Below are 25,637 nucleotides of genomic sequence, written 5' to 3' on the forward strand. Positions count from 1 at the left end.
CATTGTTCCTTATACAGATCAAATGTTACTGAAGTACTGTCTAACACTTCGGGAACGTCCCTGAGTTCATATATCTAAGGTTCTTCGTAAGAATGGCACGCATGCGATGTTCACGGAGTCACCAAAAGGTTGGACGCTAAGAACAAGGAAGACTGTAGGAGTCTAGCCGATGCGAAATCTTGGTTCAATGATGCTTCATGTGGTCGTTATGTGCTAAACTTCATTTCTCTAAAACGTAGACCGAAGGCACGGCACGGTTGGTATCGGTAGGCGTTGAAGCTTCTTATTCCGCAGTGGGCAAGTCAACTGCGCGGTAGAGAAGGATCAGTGCAGAATGGGATTCGCCTGAAAATGCCAGATATCAGTCAAAGTTCTACCAAAAGAGTGAAACAAGCGATGTACTCACCACCACCAGCAAGGGTTTCGATCTTCTCTCCATCCACTTCGGTGACCTTCTCGTCGTTGAACCACCACCATTTTCCGTCCTCCTCGCCCTTACCATTTGGCTGCTTCTTCACATATGAAGTGTAGTGACCACTGTCAGCACTGGCGCCTTGATGCGTAATAACTGCGCGCAACTCGTAGAGGCCAGACTTGTTTGTACCGGCATCTGAGGCGAGTTTGGGGTCAATCAGTGCAGCCAATTCCTTCTTTGCAGCGAGTATTGAGGCATTCTTCTCGGCCTCGTACTCTGCATCCGACTTGAAGACGTCTGTCATGCCTGTGTCCCCATCTTGCTCGCCGCTCTTTGTAGCCTCTTTTTGCCCCTCCGTGGCTTTCTTCTTTTGCATGGGTTCCAGACCCGCATCAGACTCAGCGGCTCTCTTCAGCTCCTCCTCCCGCTGATGAGCAAGCTTCTGGCGCTTGCGGGCACGATCAACGTCGACCTCTTCTTTCCGAATATCTCGTACCTTATCTCTGATAGGGACCAACTGCTTCTTGAGCTCCTCCGTACAGAACTCCACCACATCCAATTCGGCAGGGAAAGTCACTTTGCGCATGATCTTGGCCTTCTTTTGGGTCTCACGCTTCCAGAAAAAGCGGACAAAGTGCACAGTCAAATACTTCGGCAGCCGGGCAATGCGGGATCGTTTAGTGTAGACGGCGTCGCGGTCCAACATAGGTGATCGCTTTTCAATTTTCTCCTCGAGACCGGCCAGTATTCCATCATGCAAGTGGTTCGTCTCTTTGCCGATGTGGCAATCCAGCTTGTAGAAGATGTCGGAACTTTTTGTCGCTTCCTCGCCAGCTGCCTTTGCCGCCGGATCGTCACATTCGGTGACGGATTCGAATCGACCAGCAAGATATTTATCCACAAAGGACACCTCGGTAGCGGAGTCTCCTTCGCCCTCTTTGATCACCAGTTTGCTTCGCAGTTGAGTGACAATTTGCGACCAAGCCTCTTCAGCGTCTTGTTGAGCATAGCCATGTCCGTTTCTGTCTTTCTGAGCAAATTGAGGGAAGATGCTTCTCAAAGCATTGAGAAACATAAGTGGTGGGAAACCTTCTTGCGTCTCGGACATCTGCTTGAACAAGTCCCGCAAGGAAGATACAAGATCCATGGAAGCACCAAGACCACCAAGGCCCAGGCTGCTGAGATCTGAAAGTCTTGAACCTGCTGAAGAACCCGCGGTGGGTCTGTAATTTAGAAGCTCCTGTTGAAGCTCCGGGACGCTCCTCAGGGTTTGTAGGGTAGAGTTGAGGTAGCAAGTATTTCCAAGATTCTGTAGACCAGCAGGGGTGGCTCCCTCAGCTCTGGCAGCCTCGGCTTCGGTCATATCCTCCAGAAACTTGACTGGTTCCTTTGGCCGTCCCAAGTCTACGGCATCTTGACCGCCAGACGGTGTACCCATCATCATAAATGTCTGACCCGGTTTAGCGTTGAGGGCGGACAAAGGCGTCTCATTTTTCAGCTGGCCACCCTTGACCAAGATCTTCTGTCTCTCGGGTTCGACTCCAGTCAAGGAGTACATCTGATATTTCAGTGTTTCCCCATTCGCAGATGGATCGAGCTCGACCTCATGACGTTTGCCTTGATGCTTCACGATAACTGAGAACCTGATATCAGTACTAGCTTCAGAAATATTCAGAATGCATCTCACTAGAGCGGGTAGTCATACTTGGTATTGTAGCCATCTTGTTAGAGCTCGACAGATGCTTTTCAAGTCTTCCAGATAGCTTACTTGATAGATTGCTGGGTGAGTGGCGCATAATCAACGGAGGTGCCAGAGGTGACTCCAGAGAAGGGTGGGGCGGGAGTTACCAACAAGACAAACAACGCAAACAACCACATACGACATCACCGCCCAAGCAGCCGTGCGGGATGTCGTCGGCTCCTGAAGTCGACTGCCTAGTACATGTGCTTGAGTACGGTCATTTATCCCGTTTTAGTCCAGCTTTTCTGATACTGTTGCATCTGTGCGTGGTCAATTGGTGCGATCTTGATACTCATCATTCCTGACTGGAGCCGAACGTTGACAGACTTGGAGTGGGGAACAGCAACAGTGACGTGGAATCACCATACCTCGCATCTCCATTATGGTAGGCCGTACCCTTTCAACACCTGGCAAACTGATATTGATCATCTTGCAGTCTCAATCATTGCGCCCGTACCTTCAATGCGTTCGCTCCTCGCTTACCGCTGCTCTTGCGATCTCGAACTTCGCCTCGCAAACCTCCGAAAGGCATAATGTCCCTGAAATCGAGGCTCAGAGCTCTCCGGAACTGCTCCTCAACCCCCTCACAATTTCTCGAAATGAGAATGAAAAGGTCCTGATTGAGCCCAGCGTAAACAGTGTGCGCGTGAGCATCAGAATTAAGCAAGCAGATGAAATTGAACATATCCTGGTCCACAAGTTTACCAGATTCTTGACGCAACGAGCAGAATCCTTCTTCATTTTGCGGAGGAAACCAGTCAAGGTAAGTGACTATATGCTTCAAGGCCGGAGCAAGGACAACTCGCTCACCTGTTCAAGGGATACGACATCTCGTTCTTGATCACGAACTTCCATACAGAAGCTATGTTGAAGCACAAGCTGGTCGACTTTATCATTCAATTCATGGAGGAAGTGGATAAGGAGATATCTGAGATGAAGCTCTTCGTATGTTCTCGCATTCCTCACTACTAATTGAGGGTTCTAAAAGGCTAATGTTATGCAGTTGAATGCCCGTGCTCGATTTGTCGCCGAGTCTTTCTTGACACCAGTAAGAGACCACTTCCTCCTTTCCACACTCACTGCGTTTCTGATATATCTATGCTACAGTTTGACTAGAAAATCATTGATATTACCTACCTCTCTCCTTGAATTGACCTATGTTTCGTCCAATGAAAATCTCCGTACAGGCGATCTAGATTGCTAAAGGGAAACATCCGAGCAGTCCGCTGAATGCTTTATTCCCTCCTTAGATCCTCAATCCCACCCTTGAACCAAACCTAGTGAGCTTGCTCGCTTTTACAATTCATCCATGTGTACAGCAATTCATCAGGACTATGGCTCCTCTTGACTCACTGCCCAATTACCTCTACTGCAATAAAGCAATGCGTAAAACTCAATTGTTACATCCCTATCTCGACACTCTATATCTGTGTCTAGGCCACTGCCAAATTTTCCAGTACAGCTCGCCAATTTCTGTACAATTCCACTCTAGTACTTCTCCATGAAGTATGTCACCCTTTGTCACTACCCAATTGTTAAGGGATACTCCAGCATTTAAATGCCAACATATCCGTGTGACCGTACTCCCGTACTCGCAGGGATGGTGACTCTGCTCCTAGTGAATTATGAGGAATGCCATGTTTCAGATATCAAGTGCTGATGCCCCATTCACTGGTCATCTATCTTGTTGATGAGTAGCCTTACTGGTGATATCTGATTCAGATGTCAGCTCCTGACTTTGGCACTCCCCTCGGGGGATCTCTTCTCCGTTCAGTGTGATGATATCTTTATAGAACTCATTACCTAGCATACGTATCTAAGCCCGCCTCCGATGGTCTCACATAGATATTGTATTGTCTCCTCAGAGAGCCCATTGCCTAATTCTGTAGATGTAGGCAACACTTCTTTGTGGAGACAGCATATAATACATACAATAGTGAATATGAGTGAATACTGAATCAAAAGCGGGTTTTTCATCTCAACATTCTGTTACTATGGCGCTCATCTGCCCCGACGCTTTTAACAATAAGATCTTGTCTCTGCTATGAGAGGTGCTTCTTTCCGTCTCCTCTCTTCTCTTTCAACCCTCTTGCACGTTAACCATCTCATCCCACAATGGAGGGCAAGGAAACCAACAGTCAAGTCTCCGGTCATGAGTCCGGATATGCTTTCACACCTCCGTACCCACAGAGCTACAACATGCTTCCCTTCGGAGCTCCTGGCATGCCGGGCTTCGCTCCCCAGCAGGAACAGTATATGATGGCCCCAGGCAATGCGAATCCGTCCCAGCCATTGCAGCAGGAAGGCCCCTTCATGTACTCTCCTTTCTATGGTATGCAGAGTATGGCTCACGCTCTTCCTGGAGTCATAGGACAAGCTCACGGGATGCAAGCTCCGATGCCTGCCTCGAACACTCATCACCAGCTTTCAGTCCGTCCGAAGCAGACAGGGTTTGCTCCAGCTGGTTCTCACTGGGCTCCACGCTCTTCTTTGCACCAGCTCCTGGAGCATGACTCTGAGAATCGTGAGATAGCTACCCAGGCTGCTGACTGTGAGAAGAGTTTCGACACGGTGGCCCCTCCCACCGAGATGCCGATTGGGAGCCAAGTCCACAACAGAATGCCCCCTCAATGGGGAGTGGTAAAGATCGCGAACGTAAGTCAAAGCCTTCACATGTCTCTAAGCATGACAGTCCTCTCGTCGTCGTAACGTCCACGGGCCCTCGGCTAACAAGCCAGGAAGATTCCCTACTCAGTCACCCGGCAGGAAATCATTCAGTTTCTAGGTCGCCAGGCACGCCTTATTACTCCGCAACAGGGTTGCGCAATCCATATCATAATGGAGCGTTCCACCGCTAAGACAATGGACTGCTATGCGGAGCTCCAGTCCACGGCTGATGCCCACGAGACAGCTACTCGCATCAACCGAATTTATGAGACTGGCCGCGCTCCTCGTCTGGGTAATCGCTCTGTTGATGTTGAGTTCAGTAACCAAGACGCTCTGCTCAAGGATCTGTTCCCTCGTGCTAAGTGCATCGTCTGGAAAGATGCTATGCCTACCGCCCTTCCCAATGATGACCCCTTTTCTACTGGATTCTCGGGCTTCTTCACCAGCGAGGAAGTTGTTAATGCCATTCGCCATGCAGAGATACCGCACCGTGTAAGTAACCTTCACTCGATTCAATCTGGTGTTTGTCTGCTTGTCTGTTCAAGGCACTAACAAGATTGTTAGTCTCCATTCTGTGCGAAGTGTCCCCAGCGCACTTACGAGTCCACCATCAGCACCCTCTACAAGGTAAACCCCTTTCGTCTGATGCCATTGTGCGTAGAACGTACATGAGAGAGACAATATGCTAACCATACACCCCTCTGCTTAGTTCCCGTGGTACGCTACCAAGCTGTACACTGTTCATGACCGCAATCAATTGTTTGAGCTGGTTAATCGGCACATCCTGTCTCTCGTTGCGCGAGTCAAGAGGTCGAACACCGTTGGTCTTGACCAAAGACTGCTGAGAGAACTTCTTTATGCTGGATTGAATTGTCCTGCCTTCAACGAGCGCCAGAAGTACACGCTGTGTGTCAATTCGGAGGATACCGCAGAGATCTTGAAGTTCCCAGATATGGGCAAATGGTTCCCTTTCGATACTCTCGTCAAGTTGCCGAAGACTGAAGAGAGCACGCTGCTGGTATGTCCTCCTTTCTTGACCTGTTCTCTCGAAGCTTTGCAGCTTTTGAGGCCCTGGTTTGGCACACACTGACGGATTGAGCATTCAGTATTACGTCAAGTTGATATCGAAAGGTACCCTCCATGATCGTACTGATATGAAGCTGCCGAACAACTTCCCTTCGACGAACATTCACCTTGAGTCTCCTTACGGTCCCATCTGGTTCGAATGGCCGTCCAACATGGCTAAGACCACGACCTGGGAAGATGCGTCCTCGCATGAGATGAGCATCCTTAGCCATCTTGTCCTGACGGGCTGGATGAAGAATAACCAGGAGAACACCAAGAAATCCGGCCTACTGCCCGAGTCCACTACCGGAAGCAGCCGCGAGTCCCATGCCAATACCATCGTGTCATCTGGGAGCGATAATAGTCCAATCAATGTTCGGACATCTTCCAGGACCGATGTTTTCGCGACACCTTCCCGCCGTGCAAGCGTTCAACTTGGCAGCCGCAGCTCCTTCGCCGAGAGCAGCGATGATGGCTGGCGCCGTGCAATGTATATGCATTCTTCGGCCGGGATGCGAGGTAGGTTTCCAGGTCATCGGAATACCCTGTCGTCTCCCACTTGTCTTCCGTCCGCAAGCAACCATTAAAGTTCAGCGACTCAGAGTCGTGAGACGGCCAGCACTGCAGACTTCCAGGGTTGTTTCCATTCTTGAACGGCGAACAATGTCTTGCTACGTTTGGCTCCGTTGTAAAGCAGTTTGAGATCTTCTTTGTATCGATTTGGTACTTTGAAAGACAACGAGTGCTTGGCTCACCCTAGCACTGTTCATCTTTCGTGCCCACTTTCGACCGGGAAGATATTGGCTTCACAAGTGACTGATGCACAGAATTGGAGACAATCTGACACAGTCGATATCGATTAAGATATCATGCAGTGTCAACTCAGCTTGTTTCGAGGAACCCTTGGGAGGTTGCGTGGTAACGAATATCATCTGTCTTTTGATTCCTCTTTGATCTCGCTCATGCGGCCCTTTGGCGGTGCAGGCGGCACCATGACCTGTTCTTCAATGGCAAATCACTAATCTAGATTGGATGACTTGTTTCTCGATCATGTATCTAGGATTCTCATAAAGGCGTTGGATCAGTCCCCCATCCCATCTCGTATGTCCCTGTACTCTCGTGGTCAGCAGATTTTGCCTGAGCCTCGAGAACCTTCTTCCTCATAAGCCCTTCCGCCCTCTTCCTCTCTCTGCGTGCCGCAGGATCTTCCCAGCCTTCAGGTTTGGCCTTCAGCCTTGACCTTGAGCCACAAGGTTGCTCCCTCGAGCAAAGATTGAGCAGGCTTGTCCGAAATCTTTCCTTGCGTTCCGCATTGATTGAAAACCTCTCGTTCGAGATGGCGACCAGCATTTGAAGATATTCTTCCGTGACCAGACTGCGGATGGCAGGCTCCTTGCTGCTCGTATCATCTTCTTCATCGGAAGATTCGCAATAGCCAATGACAGATTCAAGTGACAACCCGGCAGAGCGCACGGCAACAATAGGACTTGGGCCGTTCTCGCCTTCAAGGCAACGGAGACTCTGTAATCCACTTTCCCGAAATCCAGAAGTTGCAGCAGCTGACAATACAGGATGAGCGTGGTGAAGTGTGGCTGCCATAATATGAAGGATCTGTGGAGAGAGATGATATCAGTATAAGTTCTCTGAATTGTCGGTCTCTGAATCGCACAGGGTGATAGAGGCCTCGGAAGATTCTGAAAAGATTGTCCTGGAAGTAGAGCAGAAAAGGACGAGATATGTTGACCAGCTTATTGAGAGTCGGGTGATAAGGACTGTCAACCTACCATAGGATCGTAGTGGAAGCGCACCAGACGCGGGGCGTGACCTCCTTCTTTCAGCCCGGAAGGCTTTCCATCTCCAGGAACCATCCCAAACAATTCATGCAGACTTCTCGGATAATCTTTGCCTTGCATCGAATCGGAATCATCGCTGTTACGACCTGTCCAACAGCCTTTCAGAGGATCGTGCGAGACATACAGCCACTTCCCTGCGCCTTTCCCTCCAGAGGGCGCAAACTGCCGTTGATCCTGCTGGTGGTCATTTTGCTTTTTTCTCCCCTCCAAGAAGACGCTGATTCGTCCAGCACAGCTACTGGTGGTCACCAGACCGGGCAGAGCATTGATATCGTGGATTAAGTCACGGATACCCTCATCTACCGATCCTTTGGGTGAGAGATCCGTATACTCTGTGTCTGGGACAGACAGTTCCGCGAGAATCTTGCGCTTTCGAGATTCAAAGACCTCTGGAATCGTGCCTACCTCCGGATTGCTCATGTCTCGCGTCTGCGCTATGACACTCTTTATCTGCAGCTGAATCACTTGAAAGTTCGCAGTCTGTTTCAGCAAAAGACGACCGAGATGTCCGGCAGTGAACCTGAAATTTGAATTGGTCCGTTGCAGAAATGGCGAGTGGTTTTCTGTTTTCTCTAACAGTATAATAGGCCTCTGCACGGTTACGAAGAGAAGCTCGGGAATTTATAGATGCGGTATGTCTTGTTCGTCAACATGTCCTCCAGTCCCCCAGCATCGCTAAAGCTTTTCGCTAGCGGTTGTCGTCTATCAAGCGAGCGCGCGCTAAGTTTAGCGGCACGGGAGCAAAGGACCCGTCCGCCTTTTCCACGCGAAAAGCGCCCCATAAGTTACCAGCCTCCTGGTTTGTCCCGTCATCCGCTTGAACCGTCTCAAAGTCAATCAATCGCTAACTAAATCTTGCGTAGCCCGCTTGTCCCGTCAGACCGTTACGAAGGAAAACCGCGGACAATTTCTTAAATGTCATAGACTAACTATCGCTTACCCACAATTCCTGCTCCCGCTCGGCTCCTCTTTATCCTGCGTAGCTACGTATATATCATCAGAGACTCGTCTCGGATAATAGCTTGCTCTGAAAAGAAAACGGTACATTCAAAAGCAATTTATTATCTTGCCTTCATTCGGATCCAATGCCTCGTCGATCGTCTCGGGCCGTTCCCGCGCCTGCGGCAGCTCCAGCGCCGATTCCAAAAAGGCGCGCGTCTGACAGAATCTCTGCAGCCTCGAAAACAGATCCGAAAAGACAAAGGTACAACAGCACAACCGCCAAGAAGGCCGTCAGATCCACCGCCAGGAAGAGCAAATATTTTGAAGACGAGGGAAATGAAGAATCAGACCCTGAATCCAGTCATGCATTCGAGGTGGAAGAAGACTCAGGCTCAGCCTACGAAGATACAAAATTATCTTCCCCGTCAACTGAATCGGACTCTGAGGAACTGGAGGCGCTATCTACAGACGAGGAGAGAAAGAAAAGATCAGCAACAAAGACGGCTGACCCTGGTGGAGGTCGGAAGACACCAGCGAGAAGAGGCAAAGGAAACGAGGAAGAAGACCATCCTAATGAGGACATAGCAGCTTCGCTAAAGGACAAAGAACTATGGAGAGAGGGTGTCAGTACTGGCTTAGGACCTGGAAAAGAAGTCTTCATCAAAAAACCCAAAGCCAGAGACCCCGGGGATATCCCCTATCAGGACCATACACTGCATCCGAACACCATGCTTTTCCTGCAAGATTTGGCGAAACATAACGACAGACAGTGGCTCAAAGGTATTGGCACAGAATATGATATCCCCGATTTTAAAACATGTCTAACCACCTATAACCTGGGCAGCACATGACGCAGATTATCGTGCTTCGAAGAAAGACTGGGAAACTTTCGTCGAGAGTCTCACGGAAAAGATATCAGAGCTGGACAACACCATCCCTGAGTTGCCTGCAAAGGATATCGTAAGTGGCATTTTTTTGAAACATCTTTGTCATCGTTAAACCCGGAAAGGCGAAAGAACCGATGAGGTGGAACGAAGCAATTGCATTGACTGACATGTCCTGCCAGGTCTTCCGCATCCACAGAGACATTCGATTCAGCAAAGACCCCACTCCGTACAAGGTAAGTATTATATTCAGGCTTGACCTGTCAACATGTCGCGTTTCGCGTGCCCATGTTCAGATCGTTGGTGGGTTGACGATTGCTATGACTAGACGCACTTTTCAGCTGCATGGTAGGTTCATTCTCTGGTCTTGTGCAAGAGATTCATTGCCTTAACGCCTTGTCATAAGGTCACGCACCGGCAGAAAAGGCCCCTATGCCGCTTACTATGTGCATCTGCAACCCGGATCTTGCTTTGTCGGTGAGTGATTCCCTAACACACATGGGCCACTGCCGCTCAGAGTGAATTTTACATCCAAGGGGTTCTGCACCCGCACCGGTTTACCCTCATTCCGACTTGACTCTGGGCAACCTCTCTGTCTGCACCATTTCACGGGGCTCCGTCGGCGACTACGGCTCCTTCGAGAACTGGTGACAACCATGCTTCCAGAATCTTGTCCTCTTCCTCCATTATCTCTAGGCCATGATGTCTTAAGCTCACAAAGTGTGCCGTTCACAGGCTCGGGACTCTGGCAACCAGAAGCTGATAAGCTTGCTCTTCTTCGAGAGGATATCGACCATAATTCGCATCGTTTGAAGGCTGTGCTGCGAAGACCGGACATGCGTCGCGAGTTTTTCAATGGGATTCCTGACGACGAAAAGAAGGCTGTCCAAGCTTTTGTTAGTCAAAATAAAGAAAGCGCGCTCAAGACAAAGCCCAAGGTAGGTACAGCTCTTTCTCGATGTTCATCCCATCGTCTGGCACACATCAACCACCACTTGTCACGGGCGCAAAGCGTTCCCATTGAATTCTTTCGAGCAGTACTCTATCAGAGGGCAGATTAGTTGCAGGTGAAGGTGCCATGATTAGAGGCTTCAGAGCGACTCCTGGGCGCGGTGCTACTGCTGGTTAGTGATGGCTCTCCATCATGGGATGACAAGTTCTGCGGGCTCAAAGGACACCTCCTGGCCAATCAAACAATGCTCTGGCTGTCACGTCAGAAAAAGGAGCAGCCAAATAATATCACAGCATTGATGGCAGTTGTTCTTCATTGCTTTGTGTGTGTGTCGAGGTTGTTGATGGCAAGAAGCGCAGCCGCGCTCGGGTAGCCGGAGCTACCCGTATTGGGAGGTCGCGTTCTCACACCCAACCTTGCGAGCCTACGACCATATTTGCTCGCCCCAGAAAGCCTTCTGCTCATAATTCTGGACTCCTGAACTTGGTTCCGGGAACCAGCGCGGAAATGCCATCTGTTGTCCCACCGGAGTTGCTTTGGTGTCGAAGAGTTTTCTGCACCGTCTCATCTGATTCCATGGTTCAGCATCTGCCTACTGGCGGGTCTTCTGCCGCGTCTTAATTTCATTTTCACAGTCTAAGTACTGACTGCTGACAAACTTGGTTCCTCTGTAGGGTTACGAGGCCGACAACGAAAACATCGAATTACTTCGTCTACGCAGTTTCACCATTGGAAAGCCCCTCTCTGACTCGGAATTTATGGCCTCGAATGTGCAAGAGAGACTTGCCGCCATCGTTGGTGTCATGGAACCCTTTGTAAGCCATGCTAGCCACCCTTGTTGCGCAGCCTCATTGGCTTTTCTCCCGCCCGTCCGCGGTCTCTACCTATTGGATCTTACCATCCCGTATCAGATACATGGCCCTTGTCTGGTTCTTGTTCCCCTCTTCGTCATGCCCTTCCCAGCCACTTCAGCGGTGTAGCCTCTGAGACACAATGTTCCCCACCGTCGAGTACGCTCATGCTTCATGCCATCATATGAGAAGATGCAAATATGGTCCCCGAAGTTCTTTCATGAGCGGTGTTTTACTGACAATGGTATCATTTCACAGGTTACGTACTTGAACAGCGTCGTTATGCCCGATCCAGTCGAGCAGGATTCAGGCTCCGAGTCCGACTTCGCATAACCAGATTTCGTTGCAGGCCAACTCCCTCCCTGGACGCCCCAGGGTCGTCTCGCGATGACCTCGTCGATCTTGCGGTGTAGATTTTTCTTTTTTTTTTTTTTTTTTTTTTTTTGCTTTGGCGTACAAATACGAAGGTCACTATTGAAGACTCCCTAGTTGTGGCAAGAGCCATAGCATCTTTTTTTCGTAACATCATCAGTATATTCCAACAATTGGACCCCGGGATCCCTGGCGCTGAGCTTGCTGCTGGCCTGGCACCGACATACGACCATATACTATCCACTCTTTGTTGGGTGGGTTTGTCGTAAGAGTCTAGACGCATTTTGTCGACGCTGAATTACCGTGGATTCGATTTCTTGACTGCAAGCTGGCATGCTCCCCTCTCTTATCTCTGTCACTGACCGCCAGTCTCGGTCTTCCAGTAAGAACTGTTCTTGGGTCAAATCCATGAACAATTGACACGCCACTGCCCACATCTCGCCGACTTGCATGTTATGGCCTGCTGGCCGCGCGCCGCTGCCCGGCCCGTGGGACGTGCCGTTAGCTCCACGGTGCAGCCCATTTCTCGTCAATGGGAGTTATCCACTTCTGCAGGCGTGCGAATTCGTCGATGCCGCTTACCATCTATGGTACTTATTCCATGGACACAGGAGCAACAATTTCTGCATCGCTGCCTGAATCCGCGACACACAATGTCTTGTACGAGCCATGGTGTCATCTTCAAGTCCAAGCATTCGCCTTGCTTGCGCCTGACACCCCGTTAACCCAAGTCAGCAATCTTCGCGAAAGGCAAAATCACCAGGGAACTGTGGCCACTAGAGAGGAGGGCTGCCTTGCTCCTCCTGCCTCCTGCAAACCACACCTTACCTTTCTCCACCTAGATTCCTTGTACCCTATATCTAGACCGTACTATTGGATGGATCGATTCCGGTTTGGCTCGCCGAGATCCTGGCGGAAGTTTCCGTTAAATAAATGCGTCTATCGATCCTTGTCTGGTTTCTCATTCCAGACAAATGATGATCATCTTGCCCCTCGAATCGCATGGTCAGTTCTCATCTTGCGCACTCAAGCACTCGTGAAGGTCTGCTTGTGTGTTATCAATAATATCTCTACCTTCTACAAAACTCTCATACTGTTGAGGAGGTCCATTGAGACCCCTACAATGGTAGACATCTGAGTTTGATGCCGCAACACCGACTTTGCAGGCCTTCATATAAGAGCAAAATGAAAGAATAATTATAACCGAGTAGATCGACAACGACAAGGTGGTAAGATATCAGATAATCTGTTACTCTATGTTTTGATGTATCTCGTTCTACGGATAAATAAGTGACAGTTCCAGAAGAGAAGCAGAACAGATGATATATTTTTCTGCGGAGGACCCTTCCAGTTGCAAGTACCATCACGTATTGCTTTACGCAAACGGCTATTCTTTATTTACTCATTAGTAATTCGAACCCATATTGGCTGAGCAGCTTGCACCTAAGATGAACGTATCCATTCCAAGTGTGAGGTGTAAACTGCGCTTGCGAAAGTATATCTGCCCTACAGAATTTGACTTTGTACGAGTTCGCTTATCATCTCGGAAGGGGGAGTACAATGACACGCATAGACTTTAATAACGCCAGCTAGTTGAGATTAATCTGTCCTTTAGACTCGTCTGGATTATTTGAACTGCCTTGAGGAATGCATGTCGTCGAGACAATTGTAGCTGGTTGACTTATTTACTCAGAAAGAAGTACCCTGCGTCGACTAGGATTAACTCAACACAGGGAATATAGAGAGCATGTGAAACGTGAGTGTGCATTTGCATTCTTTTGGCCTACCTGTCGCCTCCCTGCTGCCCAAGGCGTCCTCGCTTCTAGAGAGGCCTCATCGTAGAAGAACCTTGTTTGGATCCTAGGCTCATCTCCTTGCATGAGATAGGCTAGACAGCGCACCTGACGGTGATCCCCGGCTAATTCTAATCGAGAAATGTGGGCGATAATGTGATAGATCAGCATCTGGCGTGTACGCTGTAGGCTTGTCACCTAGTGTCTCTTCCAAGCACAGCGAACGCATGCCAGTTATCCGTAGCCCTAACCTGAATAAGACAATCGAGATCTTGGAGTACGCTTGATGGATGGTACTGATCTCCGTGGCTGTTGCTGCCCAAGGCCCCAAATAGCTAGAGCCGAGGGATGATCTTCAAGTGCAAACCTTAGGCGTACAGATGACCCGATGACCTAATCTCGATGCTCAGTCTCTTTTCTCCGACGCAAGTACCGGTCTCAGTTAAGTACTTCCTCTTTCGGAAGGATGGTTTCATGCTCAACTTAAGACACATTCGTACAGGGGGAGTGCGCTTCGATGAGTGGTTGTGAAGCTGACTTGACCCAAGGTTTTCCTTGTCCGAGCGTTCTATCGTCGGAACGCCGCTCTTTTTCAGTTCGTCGAGTTCGCCGAAAGGGATCAAAGACTTGTCTGACGGGTCAAGTGAGCCAACTCTGCGCAGTCAGGTAGTCCGTGAGATTCACTTTTCTAAGTTTAATCTCTCCGACGCGTCACGCGATGCAGAGGATATTATTAAGCCGGCACGTCAGGCTGAAGAGCTGCGATGCCCAAGACATGCTTGACAACTCGCACTCAATGATGATCCGTAAAGGAGATTCGAGAAATAAGGACACATGTAGCGATGCGTACTGGATCATGACTTGAGACTGGTGGACTGAGCACGTCAAGCATGGTACATAAAATAATGCTCCTGTTCTGCCACGTCATCAAAGAGGATCACGCTTGTATGTGTAAGTGTGCATAAAATGCAGTGCTGCAGTCGGGTAAACAGTAAGCACGGACATGGGCAATCAGAAAGACTTGCATATTTGCCTTTTCGAGATTCGGACAGAAGTGGGTGAGATGCCTGCCACTACTGGTAGACTTCTGTCTAACCATCCAAAGCACGTTTTTAAGCGCGCAGACAAGCCACAATAGGAAACATCATCGAGCCAACCTATGAAGGCTAGGAACCCGGGCGAGCCCCTGACCCTGATTGGGCTGTATGTAGTCACGTGACTGGATTCGTATGCGGGCTTCCCGTCGATCGCAAAGCAAGCTGGTCCGGTGGATACGTTTGCAGACCAATTAACATGACTCTAAGCCTGTTAGCCTCAGAGTGAGCCATCGAAACCGGCTCAGTTCTCTGTTTGCAGGATGCTGCTGTCCTACTCTTCCTAAATTAGCGATACTCCGAAGGCTGGCAAGGATCGCAATGCGGACGGGAAAAATTGATTGACTTGGTTGGGCTGCGCAACGGGATGGTGTACCCCGAACCTTGCGCCTAAGACAACAAGTTAGTTAGGAACCATGGAACGGCAAGATCTTGCTAGAGTTACTAGCCAAAGCGACTCGGTTACTGGACAAGCGGCCGTTAGTGAGGTGGAGACTGCATCCTGGAGAGCCCGGAGACCAAGGCCATAGTGACGGAGTGACTAGTGACCCCTGACCACTGACCACCCAGAGCTGGAGCCTGGAGGCCTGGGAAGAGGGCCAAGGACAGCCCACTGAGCCCAATAATGTGTAGTCCACCAGCTGACGGTGGGTTTTGGCGGCAACGGAAAGACGCGGACGGCAATGCACCGCGCCGATCGGGTTCAAAAAAAAACGTGGCAACAAGTTGGGACAAAGAAGAATAGCCCAGCCTATCAGCCTACGAAAAAGACGGTCGGTAAAAAAGGAAAGAAAAAAAACGCAGTATAACTTACTGGTATTGTATTACCATTGTTCTATTACCGTATTTGATGTACGGTATCAGACACATTGAGAACCCCCGACACTAAATAAAGCGTCAGATTATTCATGGTTGTCAAGAACCTATATGTGGTGATACTAATCGCTAGGGCAGAGTGAGGCTGGCAGTGACCTTCGGCCGTGTGAAACATCACTCGTAATGATCCCAATTGATTTATTATAGAGCTTTGAGTGTCCGTTGCGTTGCGTCTGTCATTGACGGCTGGACGGAGAGCGTCCGGAGGATAGACCTCTACCTTAAATTCCCACATGACAGGAAGAATATCTCCGATATCGTTGTGACTTGCAGGTTGACACTGGTGATGATTTCAGGCGTCGTAGGAAGGTCGAAATCAAGGAAAGAGCTGGATGGGCGGCAAAGTAGAGCTTCCAAGGAGTAATATGCCATGACTCGAAACGGAGCAAATAGCAACAAACCTCTTAAGTGATGATAACCGACCTACGCGAAGGAAAATAAGGACAGAGGCCTGCTTATCATGGTGAACTCATCACGTCCGAGGCCCACTGCCACTGCTATGGTAATGATGATGACGACGGGTTCTGAGAGCATGCCACACTACCTTACACTTCATGCATAAGATCGGCGGGAAGTCGGGGCGGCCCGTCATGGACAAGTCCAGGAGATGATTAGCGAGGTCGAGTGATAGGATGGTGCCCAACGCCTCGAGGCGAGCACAATGGCACATGCACCCCAGTCACATTTTTCGACGCACTACACTGTAACTAACTGCGCCTGGAACATCTGTCTGCGATCGCAAACTCCTGCTGACTGGCGGTGTTTGTCAATATCACATGAGGATTGAGCGCTGCGTTTTCCCTCTTCTTCCTCTACTCCTGCCTTTGTTTGCATTTTCCCTGATGACGCGGTATCCTCCCAATGCCTCGCAAGGGGGCGTCGTGTGTTTCAGTGTCGCACGAAGGGGGGTTGAAGCGGCAAATGGCATCAGCAAGGTGAGACTGAATAGGTACTCAATAGGTCGGAGTCGAACCCACAAAATTGATACCATGCTAGGGCCTTAATATATTCCGAGTCACACGATCCATCCCTGATCTACGATGTGGGTGTGTACCTCTGCGTGACAAGATTGCAGACGTCCTGATTGGCTTTGTAAGCATCATAAGTACCTCTTTCGACTAGAGAAACGGTTCATTATAAATCATCCAAACAGGGAAGCGGGGACACAGAACCGTTTGCTAATTTAGGAGAGCAATTGTGATAACCTTGCAGACACCTGCAGTGACTTGCGAACAGTCATGAGTCCAGAGTCAAGACACAAGCGCTGTCTCCGTTGGCTGACCGGGCTGTTCCAAGCCTGACAGAATAGTGATAGCTAATTGCTTTCTCTTCACTTGTTTGCTCCGTTGTGTATTTGACCCCTTATGCCTGTAAGTTTCGCCTGTCCTCTTACCGTCTTTGACGGTCATGGTAATAGCCATTGATCCATCGACTAAGCAAGGTCTTCTCATCGGAATGAATATCACCAAGCAAGGATTTCGCGTAATCTGACTTGCGGCCTACTTTTTCAAAACCCGCAGGCACCAATGAATGCATACCAGCGTCCAAGCATGTGCGATGGGAGCGAGCAGGTGGCAATTCCTTCCCACCCACAATAATAGAAACCTTGTCCGAGCCACGCTAATGCAAGTTACCTTGGAAGTGCCACCGATCGGTCCACGTACGGAGTAAAAGCCCAAAATATTGCACTGGCGTGGTCCCAAGGCTGTAGCACTGGGAAACTTAGAGCCCTCCACCGGGAACCCCCGTTAAGCTCGGATGGTAGATACGCCATATCGTTGGCTGTCATCTCTCATTTCTGCTTGTTTAGATCAGGTCCGTGACTCAGCTAAGAGGCCAATCAGATTGCCAAAGTGCCTCTTGATATGTTGTCAGACGGCGCAGTTGAGAAGAAAAGCTTGACCATTGGTGGACGGTTGCAATTCCTGGCTGTGCAATAAGCGAATCACCGACTCCCCAACCGATATGTCTCGAAAACCTGCGAGAGAGAGATCCTGTTGAGGAAAATCATCAAAGATGCACTGCGATACAGAAGTGGAAACTTTGACAGCCTGTCCTCGATCACGCCTTCAGCTGAACTTGAAGTCTTAGGTTGTCCGAGATCTCCATTCTGATATCCGTAGGTAGACCCCACCATCAACGAGGACAGTACTCACCGCCTCATCATCATTGTAAACATACTTAAGGATACTTTGTTCAAAAGATTTCATATATGACTCCATTACTCAGTAGAATGCTCCTAACTACCTAGGTATAGATGTATAATTAATAATATTTAAATTATACTAATGGTCTTTCTCCCATACTTCAGAACTGTCATGTCACTGACCTTACCATGTATGACTAGAATGATACTGTTGTGAGAGATAACAAAACAACTCGTCGGGTACCGATTTAGCAAGACCAGATCCATAGAAGAATCTAAAAATGAATCTGCTGACCTAACGGACGAGAATTTTTGTAATTCATGCATGCATCCAGCAGTAATTATGATGCGTACCACTCTCCTACCCACTTTTCAGCTGGCGTTTGCATCGTCGGAACCGAGCGTCGCCGGAAGAAGGACGAGGAATTCTGGGAAGCCAATCATTGGTTGATGCTATATAGGCTGCGGTTCGGAGCGCTCCTTTCCTTCTGGGCCTAAACCCGAACCGCGCAAGACCACAAGTACCGGCTTTACCTTACGATGCTCTCTTTTGGTAAATGCTCCGTACGAAGTACACTATTTGCATGATTGCCGCTACTCACTACCATACTTGTATGGTCGACCAGCTTCCAGTTTCAGGCTCTCTAAGGACAGCTCTTTCTCGGGCGGAGTCTTCTCTTCGTATTCTAGAAAGCCAGAAGGTTTTCTTTGATCTTCATGCATGGTGATTGTCTATATGTTTAGTATCAACGTTATTCAAGACTGATGGTTGAAGCAGATAGGAATATTAATCACGCGCACTCAGCGGCAGACTTCAACTGTTATCAGGGTGTAGAAAAGGAGTTCTCCACTATTCCCGCATTGCGAAGTGCTTTTGAGCAGCTGAGAGATGTACGATACCAGCCTCCATGTGGAAATATTGAAAAAAGTACCAGGCAGGGATCCTCCCGTTATGCTGGCGAAGTACGTAGGATGTTCCAGGATGTGTGATGGCTGAAGCGCTACATACGCAATCTTCATTTCCGTCTATTTGCCTGTGCTTCTTCGCAATGTACCTCTACAGGAAAGCATTTGGAACATGCCTACAGAAAGCTTGCTCGGCTGAGCCGTTGGCAGAAACAGCCGAATGCAGGCAAGGGATCGACCCTTCCCTTTACCGAATGCTGGAATGTGGAGGTACTCCGTACTGTGTTGAGTGTATTTTCTAGATACGGACTAGACGGTGCAAGCTGCAGGCCACGAAGTCATAGTATGCTTCTGGTCTTTTGCGCCTGATCGATCGAGGATTCTTCACGGCCACATGAAATCCGATCGATGAGGTGAGACGAGGCCCGAATCCCATGCATGAGAGGTGGGGAAGATTTCTGGAAGCTGGGCTGAAGAACTCGATCTGTGTTACACAATACCTTTCCTATATTGGCACTATGTCGTTGTCCTCGATAGGTACCTATAGATAGGTAGCAATCTGAAAAAACGAAAATGATTGCTGGCTCGGGTTCTATACAGGGCCTCTATACTCCATTACCTCTACCCAGTCCGATATGCAACGGAGAGACATTCCGACTTTCAATATCGACTTCCTATTGGGGCAATTATAACGAGATTGTCGATTGCAGATGAGGAAGTCTTCAGGGTCATGTATTGGAAGGTTAAACTCCCCGTGTAAGACAATCTTAAATTTTCGCCTACCCAACAGACTAGCTGCAAGCAAGGGTGAGCTGCTTTCGTGATCTGAAAACAATAGGAAACCGCAAGGGCAGAACTCAGACTCCTAGTGAGAAATTTTCTTTTCTCCCCCATTTTATTTTATTTTGTTTCTTAATTATTTTATTTTTATTTTTTTTTGTTTCTCTTCAAACGGGCTGTGAATTCCTCGGCGAAGTCGGAGTAATGCCAGAGGCATAGGAAGATTCATCTGAAGTCTGGTAGACTAAGCTCTAGTCAACCATGGTACAAAGCTCCATGCTTCCGGAAAGACTGCATACAAGGGTGACGACCGCAGGTTGAAGGCGAACGAGGCTTGCAAAAACCATGGGTCTTCTGTCTTCGGTTCATTTCTCCTTGGTGCGTTCCGTACCTTGGAGGACGAATTTACAAACCATGGGTTTAATATCCTATGCAAGAAGGTGGCTCAGACTGCTGGCCTGCAGACTGTAATGGACACGGAACGAATCTGCGGGACGTTGAGGCCATCAGAAAACGCTGGGTCGCGATGAGCCGTTGCATGGCACATCGCTCCCGGGCCTTTGGTATGTACGTGTCGCTCCCTTGGGCCTAAGTTACAGTGTTGTACCGCATCTGGCCAATCATTATTATCAGTAGGAAATCACGAGTGTTAGATCAACTTACAAATGCGAATGGATCAGGGAGGTCGGGTTTATTGGGGGTAATCAGGATTGATGTCGACCTTCAATGATGATCCGCGAGGTATAGAGGATGGTTGTCGCTACTGTTAGATGAAGATAGCTAACATGGGATCTCTGCTTGACTGCGACCGCCTCGATTAGCCTGGGGCTTCTATGACTGTCTCCCTTTAACAGGCCGTTCTGCCCCTCTCCCAGGACTCAGTGGGCTAAATATGTTACAAGTTACGACTGGATGCAGATCTACTGTGTAGGTGATGGTCATCTCTAGAGACCCGAAGCTATCCTCCCTGAGCTCAATTTTGGACTATTGATCACTGTCGCCATTCAAAGAATGAACCGAGTACTCAGTATCTTAAGAAAGTTTGATTCCGCAGATACTAGATCTCAGGCAGTTGAAGTCTTAATAATGACTCATTATACTTTGGACGAGTATGGAATGCACATACTCACTCAAGTATCTAGCTACATATGACTACTGCAGGTATTTCCCATCTGGTACAAGTACATACTTGTGCTTTTGTACTCCGTTAAGCACAGAGCATCGGCTCAGGTACTTAAAAGGGGCTAGTTCTCACGCCTGGATTTAGTGCTGTTCCTGCACCCATGAACCAGTGGTCATCTGAATCATTTTCAATTGTTAGTCTTGAGAATATCTGCAGTAATCAACGTGGTGTACTAGAAATACAAGTTGTGAAGATATCTTCTATTTGAACAATCTTCTTGAGGCTCTAGATCCGACTTCAATCAAAGGACTGCTAAATTACCAAAGATACAGTATTTACCGTATGTGGCAATAATCCACCTACCTAGAGACGGAAAGACTCGAAGCAACGGGTTGGTGGAGTCCCGTCACGGCGCCTTTACCCGTCCCGGCGTATCCTCTAGCCAGGTAGCCAGGCCAGCCTACCATCCTAGTACTTGCATTAGTACCACTGGAGTCATGCACTACGCCATTTTAGTCTGGTCTCCCAAGTTCCCAACACCCCAGGTCAAACTTTATGTTTGCCGGGCTCCCCCCTCTTCAGGCTCGAGCCTGTGCCAAACTCGCTACCTGAGTGGCTGGCGGGACTGCCAAACGCCCAACCCGAAGGCTTACAGCAATTCAGCTGATCCCCATGGAACCAGGAATACTTTAGCTGCGTCTTGGGAGAGTCCCCGTCCATGTCTATGGGTCACTGGCGCGCTGATTCGGACGGCCCACCTTGTCTTGCGCACCGCACCGTCCGTCTTTCATTGGGTTTCCCTATTCCCTTAGTACCTTACCTCCCTAGTATCTTGGTACAATCAGAAGTCTCATAAGCCCACTACATCGTGTAATTCGCTGCTTGGTTTGATTTCTGGCCTTACTTCAATTCCAATATTATTATTATCGCAAAAAATCCCGGCTTTCAACTATCCACAAAATTTATCAACTTCCAATCAACTGCGTAATCAGTTCATCTTTGCTTACTTTGTGATTGACATCTCGCTGGGATGAAGAAATTAGTACTTGCATCCTTTGGTTGAAGGCCAACGTCGGCTACACGCTAGCAGTCTAGTTCGAAGTCCTTGGCGTGCCTGGAGCTTCCACATAGCATCATTAATAATATTGCAGCCCGGCTCACTAATCTAGAACAGCATCTTTTAGTAGTCGTTTTTGATCAGGATTTCATGCAGTTTTCCTCTTAGTCTCACCCTCAGATCTCCATCTTCGAGTGTTCCCGCCCGTCCGCTTTCCGCCCAGCCGTGGTCACCCTGCATTCGTCACGTGTTTAGCTTGACATCCTCAAACGGTGATCCAGACATTCTTTTTTTCACTCTTTGCCTTCCGGACGGACCGATGAGTGGACGATCCGGATATTCATATTTCTAGCGAGGTAGATAGTTCGTCTGAAAAATGAGGATACCGTTCGGATTGCAGCGCTAAGTCGCTTAGCTTGAATGACGCGCCACAGCTGTATGCTCAGGCTATGATAGCATAATCACCATTAATATGAAAGAATGGAGCTGGTTAAGGTAGACATCCCCAGACATCTCAAGACAAGATATTGAAGAGGTAGCTGCGCTTCAGACCAGAAGGCGCACTTGAATGCTATGCATCTTCCAGGCCCATATACGCAATCTCTTGCCAGCTTACGAAGTATTTCTGGTGTCCTTGAAGATCGAGTGATCAACAGTTCTCGTTTAGACTTCCTTCTCATGGCTTATGTTGAATAGTGGAAGGTTTATCGGTGTTCTTCAACCTCAGCTGCTCTTCTACCTTTCTCCTTCCTTGTTTTAAAAACATTGTTCGCCCCCATTGATGAGCTGACCTGACAGGTTGTCCTTCACATAAGCGGGTAGCTTTGGCGCTTTTTTACCTCTTTGCAGTTTTATCGTTTATACTGACACTTGCATCGCGCTACTGCTAGCCTCGGGGCTGCTAACTCCTTCCTGTTCGCTTTTTCCATCAACTATCTACAGAGTGCCAAGTGCTTACTGTGATTGTATTACGACTTCTGTCTATCCTTATTCCTTTCAATTTAACACGCCGCCTCTCTTGCTCACTTTCTTATTGTTGTGAACATACACTGTATTTTTATTGCCAAATTTTCTTGCACTTTCCCTGGCTTCATCCCCCTTTATTTCGCTGCTTATGCATCTAGTCCCCACACGGATTTATAGGTAATAAATTACAGTACATACTCGGGACAGTACTGAAAATTATTATTCAGGATTTATTTTATTTTATCCTTATTTTTATTATTTTGCTTTTCTACTCCATTTTTCCCTTTTTATTTTCCCATTTTCCTCTCCACTGCCGCTATGAATTATTATTCTTCCTCTTTTCATCCAACAAACAGCATCTTAGACGTCCCCGTCCGTACCATATTTTGTGTACCTAGACTCCCTAGGAAGAACCACAGTTTCTTTCCCTTCCTGAGTATCATTGGAACCAGTCAAACGCTCACGTCATAGCTAAAATCCCCCGAGGCTCTTCGCTTCGACTTAATTTTCAATCCTCTTCTCATCTTATTTTCCCCCATTGTGCTTTCTTCTTATTCCCCGTTTCGCTCCTCTTCTTTAACCATCCGATTATATTTCTATCTATACTTACTCCTTGGTTCTCGGCTTGCAAAGAGGATAGCTATTCTCCTCTTCGCCCCGCCCTAGTATTTCCGTCGGCTTTCTCCCTCTCTTCAAGTCTTTCCTTGACGGATTGGTTTTCCTTCGCTCATTCGCCTCTCCGGCTTCAGCGTGACCACGAGGCTATGCTAGCTTTGCAAATCACCCGACGGAAACTGGAACTCTTCTGATTTGGTCGTAACCTGCGTGTACTGTGACCAGAACTTGGACTCCGCATTTTCTTTTTTCTTTTTTTTTTTTATTCCCTTTTCCTTTTTCTTTTCTTTTCCGTTGTTATCCTGGTCGTCTTACTCATTTACGAATCCACACACGCAAAGACAAACATACGTACATACAGATACACATACATACGGGCTGCATACATACATTTTACCGATACATACTCGCTCATACGTACGACCGGACACACGCACCGTCACCGAGACCCCTGCCCTGTCTTTCCTTGACAAGTTGACCAAACAACAGCATTGGGCGTGACTTGCGACTCACATCATCCTGCATTCGCCTCTTATTCTCAGCCCTTTCCCCCATCCTTTTCCCGCTCTCTTAAGCAGCCTCGCCTCGTCCTCGCCTACAAATGTCCACCAACCCCCACGAATTTGGCGACCCTAATCGACAGGGACAGTATCCACCGCCTCCCCAGTGGAACTCTAGTCAGCCTGAGGATAATCCAGCTCCAGCTCACTATCCGCCAGCATCTCAATACCCTGTGAGTTTTATATATCTCGGCCTATCCTTCCCCGTTGCTTTCGTTGCACTATTTAGCTACATTCTTGGCCAGACGACGTGCCACTAAGAGCTTTGCTGTTTCTCGTTCCTGTTCACATATACTCCCATTGAGCAACCGAGCTTGACGAAAGCTCTTTCTTCATATTCAGACTGACCGCTTCAGTATCCTCCGGCCTCATATCCTCCTCCTCTAACCGCAGACCACCCGTATCCGCATCCACCACCACCCCCGTCACAGTACCCGCCTACCTCCCACATGGCCACCATCCACCCTCATGTGCAAGGTACCCAGGACCCTTACAGACTCCCTCCTCCACCTGGCGCCTACCGCCCTCAGGATGTCTACGCTCAGCCAGCTCCTCCACCGCAGCCTCAAGTTGTATACCAAGCCGCGGCTCCTAGACAGCGGACCGCTATAGCCTGTCGTTACTGCCGCAGACGCAAGGTGCGTTCATTGCCCGAGGAGTATTTGCTGGCACATTCGGTTCCCACTTGTCAGGACCTTGCTGACAGTCGTTTTCTGATTCCGACAGATTCGATGCTCGGGATTTGAAAGTTCTCAGGATGGGCGCTGCAGCAACTGTATCCGTTTCAACCAAGAGTGCATGTTCACTCCGGTCTCGTCCCAGGCACAGGCATTTGTACCGGCACACGCTGCCTATCCTCATCTCAGAAACCCTCAAAACGGCCGCGCTGGTCCTCCAGTGATGCTCTATGGGGCCCACGGCCAGCCTTTGCCGCCTCAACAGCAGCCTCAGCCCCCTGCCGATAGTACCCTTCCGCCGCCTCAAGGAATGTACCAACATCCATACGGAACCGCACCGCCACCCCTTGCATCCGCTGTGCCCGCAGACCATGTAAGTTGCAAAGTAGTTCCCATATTCATGTGAAGCTCGGAGACTCGGGATGCCAATAATATCTTACAGAGACCTGCCGGCCGACGCGGCTCTGGCTCCGGTTTCGAGTATCCTGACCCCACCAACCTTGCGCCGGTAACCCCAGCCACATCAGCGCCTGCCTATCAGGCGCACGCCGCTCCCAGTCCGTACTACCCCCCTCCGCCGCAGCATGATCGGCGTCCCTCGCCGCAATCTGCCTACCCGTACGATAGCCGTCACTCCTCTTCCCCACACAGCTCCCCATATCCTCCTCTGCATACCGCTCCGACTGCGATGACTCCTCCACCGACCTCAACTCCTGGAGGTTCGGTCAGTTCGTCTCGAGGTGGGCTGAATGTTCGTGATATGTTGAATCCCGGTGACAGCCAGGGTCGTTCCAGCACCGATAGCGATATGCTAAATGCGCTGAACCGTCGGGGCCTCAACCAGTAAAGCACTCAGTCCGGAGCGGAGATATAAAACCTACTGGCTGTAGGTCTTTATCTTTAATTCTCGAGGGGTTGGTTGACAAGGTCCGAAGGTTCGCATAGACGGGATAAAATTGATACCACTTTGATATCTGTTCACGAGGAGGATTTCGTGCTGGTCACATCGATTTCACATGATGCGCATAGATGGATCTTTCTTTTGTCGTTTGGGGCTGCATCGATCTTCAGTTGATCTAGAAGAGGGGGTTACTTATGGGCCGAACCCGTTACGTTCCGAAATTTCTGGAAATGCTCAGTGGCACGTCATTTTTTCTTTTTTTTTGGTGAAGCTCCTGAGACAACGGGTCCCCAAGGAATAACGGATATCGGCGAACATTCTGGTTGAGTTATTTACCGAGGCGGAGGAGGCAAATTGAATTGGGGAGAGGGAACGGACCAGAAATATTCACGCGCGGCAAG

The 25,637-nt window shown here is 49.0% G+C and overlaps 6 protein-coding genes across 6 annotated transcripts; 4 read left to right on the forward strand and 2 right to left on the reverse strand.

Moving 5' to 3' along the window:
* Positions 1 to 283: 283 nt before the first annotated feature.
* On the reverse strand, positions 284 to 2,136 carry ALT_1133 (ubiquitin-specific protease UBP6; the record flags this gene model as incomplete). The annotated part of the gene is made up of 3 exons (XM_033562230.2): positions 284 to 345; positions 407 to 2,050; positions 2,121 to 2,136. The coding sequence occupies 3 exons, from the start codon at positions 2,134 to 2,136 to the stop codon at positions 284 to 286; spliced, it is 1,722 nt and encodes a 573-aa protein (XP_033418121.2).
* A 402-nt stretch (positions 2,137 to 2,538) lies between these two features.
* Positions 2,539 to 3,305, forward strand: ALT_1134 (actin-related protein 2/3 complex subunit 4 family protein; the record flags this gene model as incomplete). The annotated part of the gene is made up of 5 exons (XM_089599098.1): positions 2,539 to 2,541; positions 2,593 to 2,919; positions 2,976 to 3,101; positions 3,160 to 3,204; positions 3,273 to 3,305. 5 exons carry the CDS (start codon positions 2,539 to 2,541, stop codon positions 3,303 to 3,305), a joined length of 534 nt encoding a protein of 177 aa, XP_089456762.1.
* Positions 3,306 to 4,271: 966 nt separating this feature from the next.
* ALT_1135 (uncharacterized protein) lies at positions 4,272 to 6,475 on the forward strand (the record flags this gene model as incomplete). Its single annotated transcript, XM_033562232.2, has 5 exons — positions 4,272 to 4,811; positions 4,899 to 5,315; positions 5,388 to 5,450; positions 5,533 to 5,841; positions 5,930 to 6,475. The coding sequence occupies 5 exons, from the start codon at positions 4,272 to 4,274 to the stop codon at positions 6,473 to 6,475; spliced, it is 1,875 nt and encodes a 624-aa protein (XP_033418123.2).
* Positions 6,476 to 6,953: 478 nt separating this feature from the next.
* Positions 6,954 to 8,161, reverse strand: ALT_1136 (tRNA wybutosine-synthesizing 3 family protein; the record flags this gene model as incomplete). Its single annotated transcript, XM_033562233.2, has 2 exons — positions 6,954 to 7,499; positions 7,673 to 8,161. The coding sequence occupies 2 exons, from the start codon at positions 8,159 to 8,161 to the stop codon at positions 6,954 to 6,956; spliced, it is 1,035 nt and encodes a 344-aa protein (XP_033418124.2).
* Positions 8,162 to 8,826: 665 nt separating this feature from the next.
* Positions 8,827 to 11,703, forward strand: ALT_1137 (DUF2461 domain-containing protein; the record flags this gene model as incomplete). Its single annotated transcript, XM_089599099.1, has 8 exons — positions 8,827 to 9,463; positions 9,528 to 9,643; positions 9,750 to 9,803; positions 9,864 to 9,915; positions 9,974 to 10,044; positions 10,104 to 10,505; positions 11,194 to 11,334; positions 11,629 to 11,703. 8 exons carry the CDS (start codon positions 8,827 to 8,829, stop codon positions 11,701 to 11,703), a joined length of 1,548 nt encoding a protein of 515 aa, XP_089456763.1.
* An 11,996-nt stretch (positions 11,704 to 23,699) lies between these two features.
* On the forward strand, positions 23,700 to 25,182 carry ALT_1138 (Zn(II)2Cys6 transcription factor domain-containing protein; the record flags this gene model as incomplete). The annotated part of the gene is made up of 4 exons (XM_089599100.1): positions 23,700 to 23,831; positions 24,015 to 24,296; positions 24,385 to 24,708; positions 24,778 to 25,182. 4 exons carry the CDS (start codon positions 23,700 to 23,702, stop codon positions 25,180 to 25,182), a joined length of 1,143 nt encoding a protein of 380 aa, XP_089456764.1.
* Positions 25,183 to 25,637: the final 455 nt, after the last annotated feature.

Source organism: Aspergillus lentulus (assembly GCF_001445615.1).
Source record: "Aspergillus lentulus DNA, contig: Alt01, strain: IFM 54703, whole genome shotgun sequence".
In the NCBI taxonomy this organism is placed as follows: Eukaryota; Fungi; Ascomycota; class Eurotiomycetes; order Eurotiales; family Aspergillaceae; genus Aspergillus; species Aspergillus lentulus.